Source organism: Mizuhopecten yessoensis, unplaced genomic scaffold (genome assembly GCF_002113885.1).
Source record: "Mizuhopecten yessoensis strain PY_sf001 unplaced genomic scaffold, ASM211388v2 scaffold11069, whole genome shotgun sequence".
In the NCBI taxonomy this organism is placed as follows: Eukaryota; Metazoa; Mollusca; class Bivalvia; order Pectinida; family Pectinidae; genus Mizuhopecten; species Mizuhopecten yessoensis.
Window position 1 is genome coordinate 1904182 of NW_018408864.1, and position 24912 is coordinate 1929093.

Consider the following 24912-nt stretch of genomic DNA (forward strand, 5'->3'; position numbering starts at 1 on the left):
CCAACACACATATTTGTTCGGTTAAACCAATCAGCGAAAGGTCGTAACTCAGGTAGGTTAAGAAAGGTACGACATACAGAAGCCTGTTTATGGGATGCTATGCAAATGAGCGGCGTCGACAATATGGTTTAGAAATGTAAAATTGGCGTCCATCCATCCGAACAACCTGTTTAAACTTAGATTTGTATGCGGTTAGGCAAAATATAATGAATATTTATGCAATAATTTTAACCTTTCGTAGAAGTACAGACGACAGCCTCCTAAAGGGCAGACATATATATGATAAATTTGTGTATATGTCTGCCTCGTAAGGAGTTTGTGTCACACGTGGTCGACTCTGGGGACATTCAAAGACATACTGGTGTGTTTAATAGATGCAATCTTCCTTAGCGATACAAATCTGCAGTACAAACCTGATTTAATGCAGGGAATCAACTGATCGTTTGCACTCAAAGAATTCAAAGAGTATAACAGAACAGATTAAAGAGGGCTTAAAGTAATTATAGTCCACGATAATAAAGTATGCGATATTATCTTAGGTTTTATTTAACTTAAGTGTTCATCATTAAAAAGGTAAAAGTTTGTTTTCGAATTGAATAAATGAGAAGCCTATGTTTAATTTGACGCAAAGTTTGGTTAAAAAAATCCTTAATTTTGTTTAATTAGCAACGTTATATATATATGCATACTATTTATGTGCAATATCAACACGATAAAAATGGGTGTGATAAAGGTTAAACTATATGCTTCCATATTTTTGTCACTTATTTGGTTAGCCTGCTTCCAGCTTGCTAATGTCTAGTATGTTTTACTGTGTTTCGACGTTACAGATAGACTCAAGATAGAGCGCCTTTAATGTTATTCGCTACACGCTTCTCTAGCAGACGGAGAACATGTACTGTTACCCAATGTGTTTCCTGTGGGAAGGCTTTGGGCGATGTTTCCTGTGGGAAGGCTTTGGCCGACACACCGATGGTCCTTCTTATTAATTGTTGTGATTCCAAGTTTTATTTCATTAGGCCATACCATCTGATTTCATTGCGCGCCTCGACATAACGTTACGTGATTCCAAATGAAGTTCGGCAGCCAGTCCGTAAAAACACGTCCGCTGTCGTCTCGATTTGTAGCTTAACCTTTTGTAATCCCTGCTGAAATTAATGACAAATCCCTGTGGTAAATACCAATGTCTATTTGATAGTAATTGAAAAATATCTTCACCTTTGTTATATTGAGAGATGTGGCACAGCGTGAATATATCATAATAGTATGTACCTAACCTCCCTTGATTTGGTTACTGTAGTAAATTATTTTAAATATACCTTCCACTGATCTACTGTTACCATTGAAACGTACATGTTGTATTAATGCTTTCAGTTGTTATACTCTATAATCAAAAGTCACCAGGGGATATAGCTTACTGGTGTATTATTTTAACCAAAGCAATGTAAGTCTTGACGTCACATCAATGTTGTCACGTGGTACAATGTACATTCTATAATTAAAGATCATCAGGGGTACACAGGGTGGAATTGATTTTAAATTGACCGCCAAATCGTACATCCGGTGTATTAACACTATAATGTGAAAGGCACTGTTTCTTTTTTATTCAGTTAATAATGTTCAAATAACATGTTCTTCTCTATTGAGAGCAACATAACGCACTTCAGAAACAATATGATAGACAAATCGTGTGTTATGTTTTAGTGTATCACTTATTACAACTGAGGATGAATTTAATGAAAATTTAAAGATATATAAAATAATATCTATTTTTCGCAAAATTTAGGGTATAAGAGCATACATTTACTTCGAGAACAACTGTAGCTGGATATCTACTATTATTGGTAATGTTATCTGGCTATCTCGAAAAAATATCAATTATTTCATCATCGTGCAAGGACCATTAGACTAAGGAATTTAACACTTATTCACTTCTTCTAAAAAATTTATTCGGTGAGAACTTTCGTGATTTGAATCATTTATGGACTTTCTGTGCAGAAATATGGACCATGTATGTCTGCTTCTAAAACACTTTAGACCGAAAAAATCTAGACTGTGACTTACAAAATACTTATATGGAACCGTCACCAGATTCGCCGTGTTCATTAGTATATTAAAGAAACCAGCATGTACTTACTGTATTGCCACACATTCTGTCACTGCGTTACGCCATCCCTTCCCTTTTATGTGTTTCTCTTTACACCCAGCAGTAAGAACCAAGACTTGTCGCCAGGATAACTTCTTAGTCTTCATCTACATTCAATATGTTTAACGATCGTCATCCTGACCAGATCCAGAATAATAAAATGTCAGCGTATATACTAATGACGTAATGTCAGCACCTTCGATCAGTCATGATCCGAGTGTAATTGTTAACATTTCACGAGTAGCCACACAATGAAGCAAGCTTCCGGTACTCCCGCTTGTCCACCTTTTTATTTGGGCTCATAATACTAATCTTTTCACCAGTATTACTTCTGGTTTTTTTTTCATACTTTTGCACTGTCTTCCTTGGCCTTTTTGCCAACTGTCTTCATTAAGGGCGTTGTGCTTTGTTGTACCTTTGTTCGTATTGACCTTAGCTTCCGCGATGTTTTTATTGTTCTTTGTGTTATTATTGTTGTTTTTGTCCTTGTTGTTGACCATAATCTTTTGTTTCCAATATTCTTGTTGAACTTTGTTTTGCGTGGTACTTGCTTTTGATCTTTGTGTTGTGGAAGAACTTGCTGTTGATCTTTGTGTTGTGTATGTACTTGCTGTTGACCATTGTGTTGTGTATGTACTTGCTGTTGACCTCTGTGTTGTGTAGGTACTTGCTGTTGGTCGTTGTGTTTTGTATGTACTTGCTGTTGATCTTTGTGTTGTGTATGTACTTGCTGTTGACCTCTGTGTTGTGTAGGTACTTGCTGTTGATCGTTGTGTTTTGTATGTACTTGCTGTTGATCTTTGTGTTGTGTATGTTCTTGCTGTTAACCTGTGTGTTGTGTATGTACTTGCTGTTGATCTTTGTGTTGTGTATGTACTTGCTGTTGATCTTTGTGTTGTATATGTACTTGCTGTTGACCTTTGTGTTGTGTATGGACCTGCTGTTGATCTTTGTGTTGTGTGTGTACTTGCTGCTGACCTTTGTGTTGTGTGGTACCTGCTGTTGACCTTTGTGTTGTGTATGAACTTGCTGTTGATCTTTGTGTTGTATATGTACTTGATGTTGATTTTTGTGTTGTGTATGTACTTGCTGTTGACCTGTGTGCTGTGTATGTACCTGTTGTTGACCTTTGTGTTGTGTATGAACTTGCTGTTGATCTTTGTGTTGTATATGTACTTCCTGTTGATCTTTGTGTTGTGTGGTACTTGCTGTTGATCTTTGTGTTGTATATGTACTTGCTGTTGACCATTGTGTTGTGTATGTACTTGCTGTTGACCTTTATGTTGTGTATGTACTTGCTGTTGACCTCTGTGTTGTGTATGTGCTTGCTGTTGATCTCTGTGTTGTGTATGTACTTGCTGTTGACCTCTGTGTTGTGTATGTACTTGCTGTTGATCTTTGTGTTGTGTGTGTACTTGCTGCTGACCTTTGTGTTGTGTGGTACCTGCTGTTGACCTTTGTGTTGTGTATGTACTTGCTGTTGACCTGTGTGTTGTATATGTACTTGCTGTTGACCTCTGTGTTGTGTATGTACTTGCTGTTGATGTTTGTGTTGTGTATGTACTTGCTGTTGATCTTTGTTTTGTGTATGGACTTTCTGTTGATCTTTGTGTTGCGTAAATACTTGCCGTTACCTTTGTTTAGTCTATGTTCTTGTTGTGTCCGTTGAGTTTACTATGTTTCTGTTACCCGTCGTGTTGACTGGATTATGTTTGTATTGATGTAGCGACTTTTTGGCACTGTTTGAATGTTTTTTGTTTATTTTCTGTTACATAAAGCAGAGACACTAAAATAAAATAAAAAGTTAAATGAAACTCATTTTGATGGTTTATATGTTCACATGGTATTAACAGGACAGACAAATTAAGATAAATGTCGGAAGTGTATTGTCATTATGTTAACTCGTCGTTCATTGTAGGCTAGCCACACGTTGACCACCAAGCTCAACACACAAATTATTGATTTTTCCGTTTAGTTACCCAATTTTAATTTTATGTCAAGGTTACGGGTGACTGTGAGCGCAATTTTTTTTCAAATAACTGTGAGTGCAATTTGATTTCAAATTAAACTCAAACTGAAAACTGATGTATGCCTATTTTGTGGATGTCCATCGTTGTAGTCGCGTGTGTATTGATCATCGTTGAAGTCGCGTGTGTATTGATCATCGTTGTAGTCGCGTGTGTATTGATCATCGTTGTAGTCGCGTGTGTATTGATCATCGTTGCAGTCGCGTGTGTATTGATCATCGTTGTAGGCGCGTGTGTATTGATCATCGTTGTAGTCGCGTGTGTATTGATCATCGTTGTAGTCGCGTGTGTATTGATCATGCTTGGTTTTGAAAAACAAACAATACTTACGTGGCAAATGTATTGGATTTTGTTTTCCAAAGGAAACAAATAATCATTATAAACAAAACAATAAGTAGTAGTTTAAAACAAAAAGTCAAGTAATAATGAATCTGCTAAAAGCCATAACGAAAATGGTGGATTCATTCCTTTAGGTTTTAACGTCATGTTTGTCCTTTTAGAAGAAATACAGTTAGACTCTGTTACCTGTGTTTCAAAAAGAAAAGCAAACAGACTCATGTTTCACAGAATATACAGCTAAAACAAAACGTCAACAAGGAATACATGCCAGAATTTCATTACGTTAGTCTTGTCCCTAGGCAAGAACTTGACGTTTCATAGTGTGTGTTTCTAGCAACAATTAATACTGACAATATCCGGCCTGTTGTTTCATAGAAGTTAAAATTCCAAATTTAGATTCAAAATGCATTGGTTTTTTTAAGACAATCTTTCAAAAGTCGATTTTTATTCCCTTGTATTACTCGCTGTAAAACATAGTTCTAATTTGACGCAGTCCCTGGTGCCATTGGCTGCTTTAGCAGAATTTCAATTTTCTTTTTATTATTTTCATGGGAGCCATGCCTGTTTAGTTATTGAGTTCCGAAATATTCTTACATACGAGACCGAGATATATGTATTCCAGCAACGCTGGAAAATTCTATCCGACCCACGAGCCTGGAATGTTTGCACGCGCAAGTTAGCGTGGAACGTTTTGTTTTCGTTTAGTTGCGCAGCCTATGTGTATGCTGCCTTGACATCTCGCCTGCTCTAGATTGGCGTACACTGAACAGGAACATAAATGTTATACAGGTAAAAGCGGTCAAAAAATGTCAATCCTCGACGTTAAACATTGCACCTTTTCACGGGACTATTTTGTCTAGAAGGGCCTTTATGCGCGCTACATTAGAAAATAACTACAGTAGAACATTTGGTATTAACGGCCTTTGGATCGTAAGCAGGAACAGAACACATTCCTGATTAAGGTATGGCTACTTTGATCCAAACTAAATGGACAACAATTGAAATCAGAGCCAGCAATCGATTCTTTTAATAACGTACTTAAAACATAACTTACTTTCGCCCTAGTAATGCCAATATGTTTACTATTGTCCATAAAAAGTAGTCTTTTATCGAATCTTAGAATTCCTGATGTGTACAGAAAAGTCAACGGTATTAACATAGAGTTTAAACCGTAGTATTGTCAATGCGTATTGGATTGTCGACAGAACCTACTCTTTTGAACGTTGTTTTGTATCAACTGAGCAGAGAATACAATGCTTAATAAAACGGGGATACATTGCATATCGTGGGCGATTATTTAGACGGATCTTCAAGGAATAAAAGCACAACATACTTGACTGTGTTTTGCAGATTGTCTTGAAAACATGGGTGAAGTACCTTGCCGGTGAAGTTTAGAAAGTTGATTATGTGTGTAAATACATTATGTCATTGAGATGGATGTGTTTAATTATCCCAGCTGTTGATGATGACAGCTCTGTTCCGTGTCATCCGTCACGCACGGACGTGTACACATACCTGGTCAGTCGTATCACCTAATTAATCCGTCAGATCACATAACTTCTGAGATAAACCAGAAATGCTCGACCCGCCGTCAAGTTACTTTGCGCACGACATGGCCGAGGCACGTCCACGGAAACAGTAAACTTTGGCAGGGACATCAAAAACAGAACTCGGGGTCAAGGGCGGGCTAGCAGGAGTCGGCCTCCGTTATAGCTTACATAATGGATCCGTTTGTTATGAAAACGTATATTTTACGTCGGACATTTCTTTGAAGTAACAATTCATTAAAATAACTGTCCATATGTCGATCTCAGAATTCGTCAAAACATAAACAATACAAATAGTGAAAAGGAAATCGAAATGCTCCTTTAATTTTCTTTTTTTGTGAAAAGTTAAATAAAATCTAAAACAACAGCAGTATCTCGACAGTGCAATACACGTGATCTTCGTTGTTTCCTTTCCTATCAGTTTCATGAAGGCTTTTGTTTTTAGTCTCCGCCTATGTATACAATCATATGCTTCACCTAGGCTCTGTACGACCTACGTCTGTTGCTAATATGTTCCATTAACAGAATACTAAGTTTTATTTGATTCTGTATAAGGCATTACACGACGAATGATATCAGTGGTCGGCATATGTATTGCCAAATTCGACAGCTTATTCATCAATGGGTTACGACACATTCGATAATCTATATATCATTGGGTTACCAAACATTTGCTAACCTATATAGCAGTGGGTTACCACACATTTGATAACCTATATATCAGTGGGTTATGACATATTTGACATGCATCAGTAGGGTATCACACATTCGATAACCTTTTAAAAAAGTTTTAGAAATTTAGACTATATGCATAAACTGTTACATGTTTCTATCTCGTTGCCTAGACTGTTAAACTTGTAATTTACGAATTGTATAGGCACTTTTCCCTTTTTGCTGTATTTCGGAACACTGAAGACGTGATTGGTTTTTATTCTTTCGACTTTAAGTATAACTGATGAGTTCTACATAAACCCCTTTGTGGTGTAGTAAAATGTTCAACATTAAATTAACTTTTCTAAAAGGTGCTTCTTTACTTATTTATTTATGATTATTTACGAAACAGGGTGTTGGAGAGGTGGAATATCAGACCCGGAGGTTGGCTGTAACATTGAAGCGTTAATATATCCAGGACCGGTTTATATGTATACGTAATAATAGTTAAGGTAAAGGTCATCTGTTACAGCCAAATTTGCTAAATAGATAACGTTCAAAAGGATTTTATATGCAATTTTCCCCTTTTGTAGTATTTCAAAATTAGTTTTAAAGCACGTGACACGTGTTTTGTTTTTATTTCATCTGAACTTTCGAGCCCCTGGTGAGTCTTAAATACACAGATCGTCCATTTGGTTTAATAAAACGTTTACTTTTTTAAGTTTCCTACATCGACAAACAAAATTTTCATATAGGTTTTCACGTAATTATATTTTTTGTAATCCGGACAAGTACCACCGTGTGTCATCCTGGCTTTATATATATAAAAAACAAACTGCACCAAAAATACATTAATCCAAAAAGGTCCCTTTAACACGGTTCCGACCTATGAACAACGTGGACGAAGATTACATTTCTAAATCCCTGAAGCGACATTGTTGGCACTGTAGTCAACTGCATGACACGTATTTAATCAGCCGAATGCACTCAATATCGCCAAACTCACACCCTTAAATCTCTTAGGAGTGTTTTGTGCAACGTTATGCAACACGTACTGTATTATTGTCTATCACGTGATGTGAATTAACGAATCACTGATATGCCTATCATGTGTGCGGTGAAACAGCCAATACAGATCTCAGGTGAATACCAGCGTTCCAAAATACCCGATTTATGTAATACAGTTTCCTTCAGGGAAGACGGATATTATTTACGAAGCGTTGAAATCGAGGTCTGATTTAAAACTGATAAAAACGATACCATCAAAACAAAATCGCGGCTGAACCAAGGTCGCCTCAAAGTCGAAACCAACACGGCCTTTGCATGTGTATTACTATAACAATAAGTCCAATTGTTTTTCCCCTACAAAATCACTAACCATAGTGGAAGCTTGCTTTGCCACAAATGGACAAGTGACGCATTTTGAAACAGTTTCTTTCGGAAGTGCATTGTTTTTCTTCCGTATGTTTTTTACGTGTGTATAATTTCTGACTAAGTTATTTTTATTTATTTTTCTATTTTGTTCATGTATTTCTGGGCTATGGTCCATTTTGTCTGTGTTGTTACTGTAAAACTTTGCTCTATTTTGTCTTAAGGATCCCCGTCCCCCGCCTAAAAATGTAATGAGGCATTTGTTTTTTTCTACGACATCGCTATTGCATAACCAAACCCTTTCTGAACAATAAGTCATACTTTGCAGTAGTCTCTTCAGATTTTTTTGGGATATTATGAAATTTCGATGGGTTTTTTTTTCAATGGAACAAAATGAAACAAAAGAAATTCTATTTGATGCAACAATGGTTTATTAGAAATATTACGCAAAAAAAAACATATAGATGAACAAAGCACAAAAAAACTGAGTAATTTTCTAACAATAATACTAAAACAAACAAAAATACCCATTACATGAATCAATAAAATTCCGAGTGCCAATCCAACACGTTTAGGAGAACGAAAAGAAAATATAGGTGACAAAAAAACAAATAACTTGCGGACTTATTATACAAAATAAATATAAAGATACAAAAAAAACTAAACAAAAAAGAGAGACAACTCTTACATTTGTACCAATAATAATTCTAAATCCCAAAAAGTCATATATACAATTTACAACATACAATATAGCACTTTTTATATACGACTATAGTACAGCAGGCATTACCAACCAATACAATTACTTCAAATGTAATAACTAATATAAAAATGCACATGTGTATGAATAACATTATAACAAACAATGTACTTTACTGTGTCATAGCAAAAGTGTCACAATGAACAACAATAACAAAGTTCCACATACATTACACAACAATAATATATTTCTACATACTGTACAAATAACATACTAATTTGTGTACAACAATATTAAACTTTTACTTTCTGAACAAAACAATAATACACTTTCACATTATGTACAGATAACAACATACCATATTGTGATATAAAAAATATCACACTATATAGCAATAATAAACTTTGTCATTATATACAGATAACAACATATATTGTGGTTTAACAAATATCACACTATACGACAATAATAAACTTTTACATTATGTACAAATAACAACATAAGATATTGAGGTATAAGCATGCATATCACATTGTAAAAATAACACTGTTGTATATTTATGTAAAATATGAACTCGAAGTATAGGCATATTGGGCATACACATGTACTATAATCCTGACTATTGTGATGTATAAAATACTTCCCAGGCCAAAATGTCTTTCCTGTGGGTATTCAACCGTAGCCTAGTACCGCAATCACTACAACCTTTCTGGTCCAGGTATTCAGATAACATCGCGAATTGAACCACTCGTCTACCCTGCGACAAGGTTAAAACGTTATTGGCGTATTCGTGATCACTAGTACTGGAGGGATCCTCATCGGACGTCGGTGTCGGCTCATCAGTAAAATTGTCAGTAAGCTTAGTACAGTAGTAGGGGCCTCAGTAGCCAGCGTCTCTTCAATGTGTGAACGAGTGTCACTTTGTTTCGTCGCATAGTCGTGGTCTAGCAGTTGATATTGGACATCGTTGTTATTATTATTGTCAGTTAATGCGTTTAGTTTACATTTAAAACGGCCGATTGTACGTCGGGCTTGCATGTCGGCCATCACTGCCACGACGTTGCTTACATCGTTACGACACCTTTTTTTGCCCACACTTTCGCGATTGGAGATTTTTAACGCAAGGGACACAACTCTGTAGTCGAAACGTTATTCAAACGAAATCTATTTAAGGGTATACGTAGATAACAACATTGTCGAAATGATAATCACGGGCAGGTGACTCTAACACTGAAAAACGACAGTAGAATTCTTTAGTGTTTTGCTCTGGCTAAGACGGGGATCCTTAAGGTGTTGAAGCTGGGTTACATGTTTAGTTGACTTTGTACTCTATAACTGCGGTATATTTTTGTCCTTTTTCGTAAAAGCTTATTTGTTGACCCTGGTCTATTTTGGTAATTGTTTAATGACAACTTGGCATATTTTGTCCCCGGTTGTTGAGGTCGTTGTACAATATGTTTAAATACGTATATACATGTAGATATTTGGAGCATTCTGTTGTATACAACTTTCTTATTTTCAGGTCAAGATATCTTTTTTCAAAGATAATGAAGAGAAACGCTTCATCGTTTTCGACGGCTCCGGTAAAGACAAGACGAACTGGATGGATTGTGATAACTTACTGTACTCCTCCTACAGCGATCTGTCTTCTGCCAACCCCGAAACCTGTGAAATAGGGTAAGTTTGGCACTATTGTCAAATTGAGGTAGTCGCTCGTGACTGACATGTTTCCCGGAACATGATAGGCGATTCATTACTTGTGTCGTAGGTAGTGAAAGAGAAGATAAATTGTCTGCAGTAACTAGATTTTTTCTAGCTGTGGCATTTCTGTTCTCTCTTACTTAACCGATGGAATTATCCGTTTTTTAAAATAGATTCAGAATTTTCTCGATTGTGTTATTTATCAGAAGAGAGATTTTTCGCTAGAATGCCCGTATGTATTTGGATATTTAATTCGTAAGAGACTTTTCCCATTCGACCTTTTTCCAGCCCCCCCCCCCTTTTTCTATTCGAATGTTCAATGTATGTTATGTTTAATAACGTTGTACCACATGGTATTCCTCATATATTATTTGTCCTCCGTTGCGCTTGTTGAAACACACATCTTAACTGCAACGTTAACTTTTCGTATAATCTATTATTGTGATGGAAAAATGGTAATCAGTAGCCGATTTGACCTTTTTCTACAACTGTAAACCATGGCATGACAGATCGAATCCCGTCAATGACCCATGACGTCATACTGTCCTTTTTTCAGGAGCTACGCCAGTCTCCGATTCACTGTTATGCAGCAATTTCCCCTAGCGAACCCTTGCAATTCAATCCAGGGATGGACCAACATTCGGGATGCCTCGGCTAGTTTCTTCTCGTGTGACAGTAGCTGGCCACATTCGACTGACGACAGACCCTATTTCCTGTACGCTACGGGGGACACGATGGGGACATTCAGCAACGCTTCAGGTAGTTAGCTACATGTACTTATAGCACTTATAACAGGAACATATTGTTTTCTTATTAAATGGAAGTCAAAGGTAACAAAGACTGAATAGAACTGAATGGTTGAATAGAAATATACTTCGTAAATCTCTCAAAGTGTCGTATTATTTCATAACTGAATCATGATAAAATGTGTAAACCCCGAAGATATATGTGCTAGACCAGAGTAAAATGCGATGCATGCTAGAAAATGCATGTGATTTTAAGTTATATATACTTTCTAGAAAGGTATCACTCTCAGCGATCCAGACTATGTTGCTTATTGTGTGACATTGCATTTGTTTTAGGAGAAATGGTCAAAGAGAGAGAGAGAGAGAGAGAGAGAGAGAGAGAGAGAGAGAGAGATGCTTTACAGATGAATTACATTCAAATCTTTATGTTTACATTTTCGTTTCAGAGGTGGCGAAAGCTGACAGCATGGCGATCTTTTTACAAGGTAAGTTTTTATTCATTTAAGACATTTCCGGTACGTTTGGTACGAGGATTGCGTGATGGAGGGAGTTTTATCCTATGGTGTATACATAAGGCTGGGCCTGTGTATTTTTGTGACTTAGTTTTATAATACCTTCAAACTTTGACAAACAAGTTAAAATGTCGTTAAACCCGATTCCTCACGGCACACGCATGATAGCCATTTTTAAACCATTCTCATGCTCAAGCATGAGTTCTGCGTTCAATCAGTTTTCCCGTAGATAGCTGAAATCATGCGACATAATAAAAAGGAAGTTCTGGAGATAGACAGCTATGTTTGGTTGTAAGACTGTCTAAACTTCTTCCAAATCACTGAATAAACATGAAAATTAAATGATTGATCACTCTAGGAAAGGATTCTTAGTTTGGCCATCTGAGCAGGATCGTGTATTAGCCGCAATTTAGACCGGCCACATTGACCATGATCTACATAAAACTATAACATTCAACGACTTATAATATTTATTTATCTTATGAATTTCTTATCACATTTAAGCGAATCGTTTCATATTACTTTCGGTATTTTATACCTCTCTATAAATATGGCAACCATGTATTCCCGATTTGAATTTTCGTGTAAATACAAGTTTACTAGCCGTATATTTCAGTCAGCTTCAAACGCTATGTATGTCCCTTAAGCTTACTATAAATAATGTGTTAGACTCAAATAAACTACAGGTATTGGTTTTGTATTTTATATCATATTTAAGGTGCTATTTGATTGTTTTGGCTATTTTAAGCCGACTTGGGCCAAGTGAGCTTATCCCATGGCGCAGCGTCCGTTGTCCGTCAACCTTTTCCTTTAAAACGCTACTTGTCCTGAACGGCTCAGAGGATTTTGACTAAATTTGGTCTGGGGCATCATTGGCCAAAGGTTTCTCAGTTTTGTATAAATGGAGGGTATGGTTCCCCTGGGAGCAGAGCGGCGGGCCAAATAGGGGAAAAATAGGTTAATCTTTAAAAATCTTCTTCTTCTCAACCAATAGAAGGATTTTAACCAAATTTGTTTATAAAGCATCTTTGGACAAAGGAGACTCAAGTTTGTATAAACGGAGGGTGTGGCCCCTCTGGGGGCGGGGCCCAAAAGGGGAAATAGAGGATTTGTTTTCTCCTACTATACAAGTGAAGGGATTTAAACCAAATGTAGTCTGAAGCATGATTAGGGAATCAATTTTGTATAAACTGAGGTGTTTGGGCCCCCTTCTAGGGGCAGATGGGTGGGGCCCATAAGGTGAAATAAAGGAAAACATCAAAGATCCTTCTCCTTTTGTTCCGATGAAGGGATTTTGACCAAATTTGGTCTGGAGCATCATTGGCCAAAAGGTTCTCAGTTTTATATAAACGGAGGGTATGGTCCCCTCTGGGGGCAGAGACGCGGGACCAAATAGGGGGAAATCTTTAAAAAAAATCTTCTCAACCAATAGAAGGATTTTGACCAAATTTGTTCCAGAGCATAGTTGGAAAACGGAGCCTCAAGTTTGTATAAAAAGAGGGTGTGGCCCTTCTGGGAGCATAGGGGCGGGGCCCAATAGGGATAATAGAGGATTCTTTTTTCTCCTACTATACAAGTGAAGGGATTTGAACCAAATGCAGTCTGAAGCATGATTAGGGACAAAAGAATCAATTTTGTTTAAACTGAGGTGTATGAGCCCCCTTCTTTGGGGCAGATGGGTGGGGCCCATAAGGGAAAATATATATAGGGGAAAACATTAAAGATCGTTCTCCTTATGTACCGTTGAAGGGATTTTAACCAAACTTGTTCTAGAGAATCTTTGGGCAAAGGGAATGGAATATATATAAATGGAAGATGTGTCCCAAAAGGGGAAATAGAGAAAAACATTTATGTTAGATCAACACATATTCCCAAAGCAGAGTATATATTATAGGAAAAAGAACATACAAATACAATTATAGGATAAGACAGGCCAGTTTGTTACTGCCGTATATTAAGGACCATTAATTAACAAAGATGTGTATTTTGCAGTGTGGGACATGGTGTTCAAAGGAGTAGCGAACCAGGAGACGTTTTTGTGGTACATCTGGATGTCCGAACAGACGCGCAACGCCAACGTTACGGACGTTCGGTCACTGACCACGTCTAGTCTACAGACATACAAATCTACCGTGGTCAATATGTGGTCCGACTACAATATAGACAGGGTAAATACGGTATAGATAGGGTAAATACGGTATAGACAGGGTAAATACGGTATAGACAGGGTTAATACGGTATAGACAGGGTAAATACGGTATAGACAGGGTAAATACGGTAAAGACAGGGTAAAGACGGTAAAGCCCGGGTAAAAAATTATAGACAGGGTAAATATGGTATAGACAGGGTAAATACTGTATAGACAGGGTAAATTCTGTATAGACAGGGTGAATACGGTATAGACAGGGTAAATACTATATAGATAGGGTAAATACGATATAAACAGGGTAAATACGGTATAGACAGGGTAAATACGGTAAAGACAGGGTAACTACTGTATAGACAGGGTAAATACTGTATAGACAGGGTTGATACGGTATAGACAGGGTTAATACGGTTAAGACAGGGTAAATATGGTATAGACAGGGCAAATACGGTATAGACAGGGTGAATACGGTATAGACAGGGTAAATACGGTAAAGACAGGGTAAATACTGTATAGACAGGGTAAATACTGTATAGACAGGGTTGATACGGTATAGACAGGGTTAATACGGTAAAGACAGGGTAAATATGGTATAGACAGGGTAAATACTGTATAGACAGGGTAAATTATGTATAGACATGGTGAATACGGTATAGACAGGGTAAATACTGTATATATAGGGTAAATACTGTATATACAGGGTAAATACGGTATAGACAGGGTAAATACGGTATAGACAGGGTAAACACTGTAAAGACAGGGTAAATACGGTATAAACAGGTTAAATACGGTATAGACAGGGTAAATACGGTAAAGACAGGGTAAACACTGTATAAACAGAGTAAATACGGTATATACAGGTTAAAATACTGTATAGACAGGGTAAATACTTATAGACAGGGTAAATACTGTAAGGACAGGGTTAATACGGTATAGAAAGGGTTAATACGGTATAGACAGGGTAAATACGGTATAGACAGGGTACATACTGTATAGACAAGGTAAATACTGTATTTACAGGGTAAATACTGTAAGGACAGGGTTAATACGGTATAGACAGGGTACATACTGTATAGACAGGGTAAATTCTGTAAAGACAGGGTAAATACGATTTAGACAGGGTAAATACTGTATAGACAGGGTTAATACGGTATAGATAGGGTACATACTGTATAGACAGGTTAAATTCTGTAAAGACAGGGTAAAGACTTTATATACAGGGTAGATACGGTATAGACAGGGTAAATGCGGTATAGACAGGGTTAATACGGTTTAGACAGGGTTAATACGGTATAGACAGTGTAAATACGGTATAGACAGGGTAATTACGGTATAGACAGGGTAAATGCTGTATAGACAGGGCAAATACTGTATAGACAGGGTAAATACTGTAAGGACAGGGTTAATACGGTATAGAAAGGGTTAATACGGTATAGACAGGGTAAATACGGTATAGACAGGGTACATACTGTATAGACAGGGTAAATTCTGTAAAGACAGGGTAAATATGGTATATACAGGGTAAATACGGTATAGACAGAGTAAATGCGGTATAGACAAGGTTAATATGGTTTAGACAGGGTTAATACGGTATAGACAGTGTAAATACGGTATAGACAGTGTAATTACGGTATAGACAGGGTAAATGCTGTATAGACAGGGTAAAGACTTTAAAGACAGGCTAAGTACTGTATAGACTTGGTTTATAATACATAGACATGGTGAAAACGTTTTAGAGAGTATGTACATTATATGTACATAGTAAATCCGGTATTGAGATATTAATTTAGGCTACGCTTTAGAGAGGTGAAATAAATACACTGGATAGAGAATGTGTATCATGTTAATCGGTATAGAGAGGTTAGCCACATCAACATCCTATAGACAGTGTATTTTGCACATGTACACAGGCAAGGAGATAAGTAAGTTATACATCGGTATAGAGAGGTTAGCCACACCAACCTCCTATAAACAGTGTATTTTGTACATGTACACAGGCAATGAGATAGGTAAGTTATGCATCGGTATAGAGAGGTTAGCCACATCAACCTCATATAGAGAGTGTATTGTGTACATGTACACAGGCAAGGAGATAGGTAAGTTATACATCGGTATAGAGAGGTTAGCCACATCAGCCTCCTATAGAGAGTGTATTGTGTACATGTACACAGGCAAGGAAATAGGTAAGTTATACATCGGTATATAGAGGTTAGCCACATCAACCTCCTATAGAGAGTGTATTGTGTATATGTACACAGGCAAGGAGATAGGTAAGTTATACATCGGTATAGAGAGGTTAGCCACACCAACCTCCTATAGAGTGTGTATTATGTACATGTACACAGGCAAGGAGGTAGTTAACTTATACATCAGTATAGAAAGGGTAAATATGTCCGGTGTGTACAGGTTAGCGTCCTCATAGTCTTAACAATAATGACGGGGCAAGTATTGTGTAGTAAATAACCGATAGATGTAAAGACATACCGTCTATTAAAAAGAGTAAATTTCTGATTATGTGTACAAGTGTAAAAGATGCGTCACTGTAGGGAATTTCTCTTTAGCTCAGCGGTAGAGCATCGGGCTGTAGAGCCAAGGGTCGCGGGTTCGAGCCTCAGCGACGGCACTATCTTTATCACTGTTCCTCATCTTATTACACAAGGTCAATTTATATATTTCCTTGTACAACTTCCAGATAAACCCCGTACCTTAAATTGTTGAACCATTTGGATCGGGGTTTAACGTTCTGGCAACAGCTAAGGTCATACATTATTTAGACGGGTGTCTTGGGAGACACTGCCAGAAAAGTAGTAAGTAAGTGAGGAATAAAGTTTAAAGAGGGCACGGCGGCAATAAGAAAAGAATGTCGGGGTGTGTGTCCGACATATTGCATGTAAAAATTGGGATCAATCATGAAGCAATATCAAATTAAAACTTCAAACGGTTTACGATTGACGTTTGTTGATTGGCGGAAACGTTGACCATTGAAATACACTATTCTAAAAATGCATGAAAACAACTGTCTTACATATCGTCATCAACGATAATAGTATGAATTTTCAAATGAGCCGTCTTCACACTCCTGTAATACAATGTACAGATATGTAAACATGTATGCTAAGTCTATGTTAGAACCTAAATGTGCTGTTTGATTTTGTAGGTAAAGTACGCCATGTTTCTTAGTGGGAATGAAAAAGCTTTTGTAGTGTTTGACGGGACGAATACAGACCGGAAGTCTTGGTTTACGCATGACAAAATACTATACTCGTCCTATACCGATATACAGGATCCTAAGGCGGTGTGCTCGATAGAGGGGTAAGTACACTGTAGTGAGGCTACAAACGATAAATGTTGTAGTTCCGGTCATTCAAATCATATGACAAGTTACAGTAGAACATTTGTAGCCCTTATGTCAGGCTGCCAGGCATGTTCAGTATAGCAATTACACATATCTATGATGCTATTTAGCTGCTAGAAGTTACGTTAAGCTGCCAGGTAGCAAAGTATGTATGCTGAGCAAATCAAAACTAAACGTCATTCTTCAATAAAAGAAATGCTATTCTTTTAAACGACTTTTTCGGAAACAATCTTGTTCAGCACGTTTCTTCATGAAATCCATTTTCGCATAAAAACACAGCATGTAGCAAAACCTTGTTTGAACATCCGATATTTCTACCATAGGTATTGAAGCCATGCTGTCTTTACAATCATACATTTGATTTTTGACAAACTGTTAAGATTTCCATGAAGCCGAGAGTTCCTTGTGTACTTAAAATCTTAATGCGATTAAAAACTAGTACGTCTTTGCTGAGCACACACCTACTATAGAACACTCTTTCAAAACCCCGGAGGTTTGTCTCCGTTCGAGTCGAGATAGACACCATTAATGGTCTAGTTAGAGTACATCCTAAATGGTTATAGGTGTGACCTTCTCGCACTGACATGTAAACCGCATAGAATGCAATAACAAACATATACTTTAACTGAAACATTTCTAAGTTAACGAGCATTTAAATCAATACATATGTATCCTTAGTTTCGTAAATCTGTTAATCTATATCCTCAGTTTCGTAAATTCTCATTTTAACATCATAAGACGGAAGTGTCCCTGCAGTAAGTAGGCAATGGATCAATCTCTCAAACCCAGTATAGATTCAGGGGAACTTCATTTGTTCTCGTAATGAAATGTAAAAGAATCAGGGAAATAATGATTATTTTACCTCGCTTTAACAATATTCCAACCTAATGATGAAACAAATTATTATCAAGTTTTTGTCCTATTGTCATCATTATCATCAACCTTACACCAACGTATCAAATATAGGTCATTGCGACCTATGTTTGCCGCTAATGACTTTGGTTAGACTTTGGGGCTAGCTCAGGTTTGTTTGTTATACCAAAAGTTGCGTTGATTTCGACTAATTGGGAGCGTGGACATCTTTGTTGTGCAATAACTTTCAAATTTTATTATGTTTATAATCCAACGGTGATTATTTAGAACTTGAAATTTCTGATATCTTACATGTGTTAACGATATTACGAATGGATCTTCTTATTTCAACGTTGACTATTAGGTTTGACCCTGTAACTTTAAGTGTCCAGACAAACGAGATTTTTATTTTTATTATTATTTTAATTTTGTTCCGTTGTTCTTGTACCTTTTCCGTTCAGACATGATAAAAGGTCTAGGTGCAGGTCTTGTCTGTGTAGAGAAATCCCAAACCTAGTTCAGACTTGACGTCTGTCCGGTGTAGAGAAATTCAAAACTAATAGTCTGTGGATGATGGAAGGTTCATCTGCTACCTTTATGGTTCGCGTGTTATTCCCAGCACAATACCGACACGACCGAGGCTGACGTGATATTCCCTGTTTGCACGATTATACAACAGTTGCTGACAAGATTGTATTACCTCTGACAGCCTTACTCGGTACAGAGGACTATTGTCAAATCCCCTCGTGTTTCTATAAAGGTACAGATCATAACGTCCGGCGTGTCGATGGGGTGGGATGGAAGTACCTCTATAATACCAGAACGTTACGAGAAAGCGCATTACACCAAGAGACATGTATATTACTTGTCCATCCAAAGGTTTGTCGAAAGTGTCTTATACTATAAAAGAAGAACGACAATCGTACAAAGTCAACTTCAAAAACATTGTTTCCAAAAAATACTACTCGGGACTCAAGATTCTTGTTCACGTTTCTGCCGTCAAATTGTATTTAACTCGAAGTTAGCTCTTTCCTGATCATCACAGTCTCCCAAAATCTGGTGTGAGTGGGCTTACGCGCAGTTATTTTACTGTACGTATTACATTTTACAATGTACGTGTTTCGAATTAAATTCGAATTGGACATATTCAGCATGTAAGTCAAGTTGTTTCAGAAAAGTGAAAATTTTATTTTGTAAATACACTCGAATGTGATGATATAATATTATGTAAAATACTTAATGCTAAAAGCATGATAGGAAGGGAAACACAAGCATCTGTCCGACTTATAAGGTTTATCCCCAAACAAAAAGACACACATGGTTTCATACTTACATTGCTATTCCCAAAGAAGACTTAATTAAGAATTACAAGGTCAGTTTCTGTGATTTTTCGAAACAAGCCCAGTGTTTTCTATACATGATGATCTTGTGTAATATGTTGTTCATTCTAAACTGAATAGGTCCCTCCATCTTTTCCTTCTCTCAGAGTATTGCCTACGGCATTATTTTGGTGCTGGCGCCTTAAGCACCACCGAAATGACCTGATGCAAAGGAGGTTTGACTCCAAAAGCTCCAGAACAGAACAAAGTCTTTCTTATTCATAAAACTGTTTTCTTGTGAATGTCCGATGACTTTTTCCGTTTTTTTTTATACGCAACATAAGTTACAGAAGAGTTATAGATTTTAAGGCTAAAGTAACTAATCTTCAGGAATACCTTATGAAATGTAACATCGAATCATTTTGAGGTTGACTAGGTCATTAACGTCCCTGTTCGGATAACAAAATGCAAAAAAACACACATCATATCGTCTCTGGGGTCGAAGTTCATCAGAACGCGTGCTAGCATTCTACCTATAGATCAAAGGTTGCCGCCGTCACGACTTTGCAGTACACATATGTAACTTCCATTTTAGCACACGATAATGTTTCGTGCTGGTTATCCACGCCGGGTAAGACAGATATATATTAAATGTGTAACTTCCGTTTTAGCACGCGATAATGTTTCGTGCTGGTTATCCACTCCGGGTAAGACAGCGATATATTATATGTGTAACTTCCGGTTTAGCACGCGGCAATGTTTCGTGCAGGGTGAGACTAATAGAATATTTCACCCTCTTGGGGGTGAGATAGGAGAATCGCAACCCGAGGGGGAAAATTCTTTCCGAGGGTTGAGATTCCCCTATCTCACCCACAAGGGGGTGAATGATTCTTTTTTTCTTACCCTGTTCTCCCATTGTGTTCATATACACAATGTAACGATAACGTTACATGTAAATTCAGGGTTGACGTGACGTTGATGGATTGTTGACGTGATGTCATTGTATTGTTGAAGTGACGTCATGCCATTGTTATGAATAGGGGAATCCCCCCGTCTCAACCCTAGGGTGAGACTAATAGAATCTTTCATCCCCTTGGGGGTGAGATAGGAAAATCTAAACCCGAGGGGGAGAATTCTTAAGTTGCCAAACACGAGGCTTTGCCGAGTGTTTGGCAACTTAAGAATCTTTCCCCGAGGGTTGAGATTCCACTATCTCACCCACAAGGGGGTGAATGATTTTTTTTTCTCTTACCCTGTTCTTTCATTGTGTATCATATGCACAATGTAATGATAACGTTACATGCTAAATTCAGGGTTGACGTGACGTTGATGGATTGTTGACGTGACGTCATTGTATTGTTAAAGTGACGTCATGCCATTGTTAGGAATAGGGGAACCCCCCTGTCTCAGCCCTAGGGTGAGACAAGGAAAGCTCACTCCGATAAAAATGCGGATACACATGTTCAGGGTAAGAGAATAATAGAATCTATCGCTACTGGTTGTGTAAGATAGAGAAATCTCAACCCGAGGACTAAGATTTTTTGTCAAGAACGAGGCTTGCCGAGTTCTGGACAAAAAATCTTAGTCCGAGGGTTGAGATTTCCCTATCTTACACAACCAGTAGCGATTGATTATTTTTCTCCCATATTTAACAGTATTTTAATGTGAAATAAAGGTAAACATGGACCCAAAACGCATACAGGCAATTTGTTGATGGATTGTTGACGTGACATCATTGTATTGTTGAAGTGACGTCACGCCATTGTTATGAATAGGGGAATCCCCCCGTCTCAACCCTAGGGCGGAGACAGATAAATCTAGCACCGGCAAAACGGGAGATAAATCTGTCAGGTGTGGGAGAAAAGGAGATCTCACACCGGTAAAAGTGCGGATACACCTGTCCAGGGTAAGAGAAAGCGATATATTTCCCTTGAAAACACGAGCAATACGCCATCGTTGATATAGACATACATGTTATAACGGATTACCGCACATTACATACATCGAACACAGAGAATCAATAGCTTACAATGTCGTTTGATAGAGGGACCGTATTATGTCATGTATATGAAAAACAAAAACCGCGAGATTATTTCTAATAATTTATTTTTAATGAAATAAGAATTTGACAGGAATATCACGGAATAGAACGTCGTATGATAATCAGAACTGTCGGTAACTCTTACATGACACGTCTGTAATATTGGTACTGCCCTCGATGTCATATCAAACTTAATAACGAGGCGGTGATATTAATGTTATCTCGCTGACCTCGATGTCATATCAAACTTAATAACGCGGCGGTGATATTTCTGTCACCTCGCTGACCTCGATGTCTTATCAAACTTAATAACAAGGCGGTGATATTACTTTTTCCACGCTGACCTCGATGTCATATCAAACTTAATAACGAGGCGGTGATATTATACCGTTATCTTGCTGACCTCGATTTCATATCAAACTTAATAACGCGGCGGTGATATTATTGTTATCTCGCTGACCTCGATTTCATATCAAACTTAATAACGCGGCGGTGATATTTCTGTCACCTCGCTGACCTCGATGTCATATCAAACTTAATAACGAGGCGGTGATATTACTGTTACCTCGCTGACCTCGATGTCATATCAAACTTAATAACGAGGCGGTGATATTACTGTTACCTCGCTGACCCCGATGTCATATCAAACTTAATAACGAGGCGTTGATATTACTGTTACCTCGCTGACCTCGATGTTATATCACACTTAATAACGAGGCGGTGATATTATTGCTACCTCAATGACCTTGATGTCATATCAAACTTAATAACGATGCGGTGGTATTAATGTTACCTCGCTGACCTCGATGTCATATCAAACCTAATAACGAGGCGGTGATATAACTGTTCCCTCGCTGCCCTCGATGTCATATCAAACTTGATAACGGGGCAGTGATATTACTGTTACCTCGCTGACCTCGACGTTATATCACACTTAATAACGAGGCGATGATATTATTGCTACCTCAATGACCTTGATGTCATATCAAACTTAATAACGATGCGGTGGTATTAATGTTACCTCGCTGACCTTGGTGTCATATCAAAATGAATAACTAAGCGGTGATATTATTGCTACCTCGCTGACCTCGATGTCATATCACACTTATAACGAGGTGGTGAAATAACTGTTACCTTGCTGACTTCGATGTCATATCGCATTAAATAACGAGGCGGTGGTATTAATGTTACCTCGCTGACCTCGATGTCATATCAAACTTGATAACGGGGCAGTGATATTACTGTTACCTCGCTGACATCGATGTCATATCAAACTTAATAACGATGCGGTGGTATTAATGTTACCTCGCTGACCTAGATGTCATATCAAACCTGATAACGAGGCGGTGATATTAATGTTACCTCGCTGACCTCGATGTCATATCAAACCTGATAACGAGGCGGTGATATTAATGTTACCTCGCTGACCTTGGTGTCATATCAAACTGAATAACTAAGCGGTGATATTATTGCTACCTCGCTGACCTCGATGTCATATCAGATTAAATAACGAGGCGGTGATATAACTGTTAACTTGCTGACCTCGATGTCATATCAAACCTGATAACGAGCCGGTGATATTACTGGTACCTTGCTGACTTCGATGTCATATCAGATTTAATAACGAGGCGATGATATTACTGTTACCTCGCTGACCTCGATGTCATATCACACTTATAACGAGGTGGTGAAATAACTGTTACCTTGCTGACTTCGATGTCATATCACATTAAATAACGAGGCGGTGGTATTAATGTTACCTCGCTGACCTCGATGTCATATCAAACTTAATAACGAGGCGGTGATATTTGTTTCCTCGCGGAACATTTTATCGATAGTTAATATAACGGTCTATTGTATCACCAGCTACACACAATCGAGCTCGTATGACATATTCGCTGGAAGGCGATTTTATTTGATGGATCGCTGATATGATTATAAAGAGGGAAAATAATAACAAGTTTATTATCGGGTATTACTTTTTCCGAGATTTATAATTCTGTCAGCAGTTAATGACACCAGAAGTCATTTGTTAAAAGCGGCTCCTTCTTAATGATTCGTTCATTCAAATGTTATTTTGTTTTCATCTGAATGTATGAAATTTCAAAAGTGTTTTCATGTTTCTGGTTGTTGGATTACACAGTGAAGCAATAAAACTGCATTTTAGTTATAAGTTTTATAATTAAAATAGTTTTAGAAGTATTTTAGGTGAAATACATTTTGCGTATAACCAATAGTCAAACCTTTCACGCGCTGACTATTGAGGATCAGAAATTAAAAAAAAACGGGTTCCATTAATCTGTCATCGCACGTCCACATATCCATAAATATAGCGTTAATAGCCGGGAAAACGGCGTAGTTTATATTGATATTCCGTCAAATCCCCGGATTAATGTAGACCACAGCTGGTAAACAAATATCAATATTGTAAATTTCAAAATTTATTAGCTTTTATCACGAAATATTACAGACATTTTGTAATTTATCACAACGAAACATGTTTTAGAAGACATATTGAAATCAACTTAGGGTTATTTATAATGTTTTTGAAAGCTCGATGAATGGCCAGAAAGGAAATTTAATAGTGACTAATGGGTTTTAACATCGATATAATAAAATGCCATGCCAGAGAAAAATATTTTATGTGGTTTTAAACTGCTAATTTGTATTTCGTAATGACATAATAGAAATACAAAATGTAATTTTGATCTAAAATGCGTTTATAATTTTTCATTTTGCATACTCTTGGACAATTTAGTCTCTTTAATCGCTAGAACAGTGATACTTTAATATCAGATCGTTCGGATATTGTACCGATGAATGACGACAGGTAACACCTGACATTTGACATTGTAGTAAGTTTTGTCATTGAGAATTGACAATGTGGTAAAATTTGCCAATGTGGATTGACGGTGTGGTAAAATTTGCCATTCTGGATTGACAGTGTGGTAAAATTTGCCATTGTGGATTGACAGTGTGGTAAAATTTGCCATTGTGGATTGACAGTGTGGTAAAATTTGCCATTGTGGATTGACATTGTCGTAAAATTTGCCATTGTGGATTGACAGTGTGGTAATATTTGCCATTGTGGATTGACAGTGTGGTAAAATTTGCCATTGTGGATTGACAGTGTGGTAAAATTTGCCATTGTGGATTGACAGTGTGATAAAATTTGCCATTGTGGATTGACGGTGTGGTTGATATCATTCTTGTGCATTGATGGTGTTGTAAGTTTTGTCATTGTGTATTGACGGTGTGGCAGCTTTAGACCTTGTATGTTGTTGATTTGCTCAATTCTGTCCTCGTGTAGTGACGATGTGTATTTGAGAAGTACTATCGTAATGCAGTGGGGGACACGTGAGATATCGTCGGGGTGTCAGTCATTTAAATAACATCGTTTTATCTTTGTGATATTGTAAGTTTCATTGTATTAACACAGTAAGTTTTCTTATTGGCGAT

The 24912-nt window shown here is 37.4% G+C and overlaps 1 protein-coding gene across 4 annotated transcripts in view; it reads left to right on the plus strand.

The window, feature by feature from the left end:
• Positions 1-24912, plus strand: part of LOC110465278 — a 205840-nt gene that overhangs the window by 117325 nt on the left and 63603 nt on the right. For all 4 annotated transcript variants that reach the window (XM_021520986.1, XM_021520989.1, XM_021520987.1 and 1 more), the window contains 5 exons: positions 10304-10458; positions 11039-11241; positions 11675-11713; positions 13733-13908; positions 17044-17198. In XM_021520986.1, coding sequence (XP_021376661.1) covers positions 10304-10458; positions 11039-11241; positions 11675-11713; positions 13733-13908; positions 17044-17198 — 728 coding nt within the window. The remainder of the gene's footprint in view (positions 1-10303; positions 10459-11038; positions 11242-11674; positions 11714-13732; positions 13909-17043; positions 17199-24912) is intronic.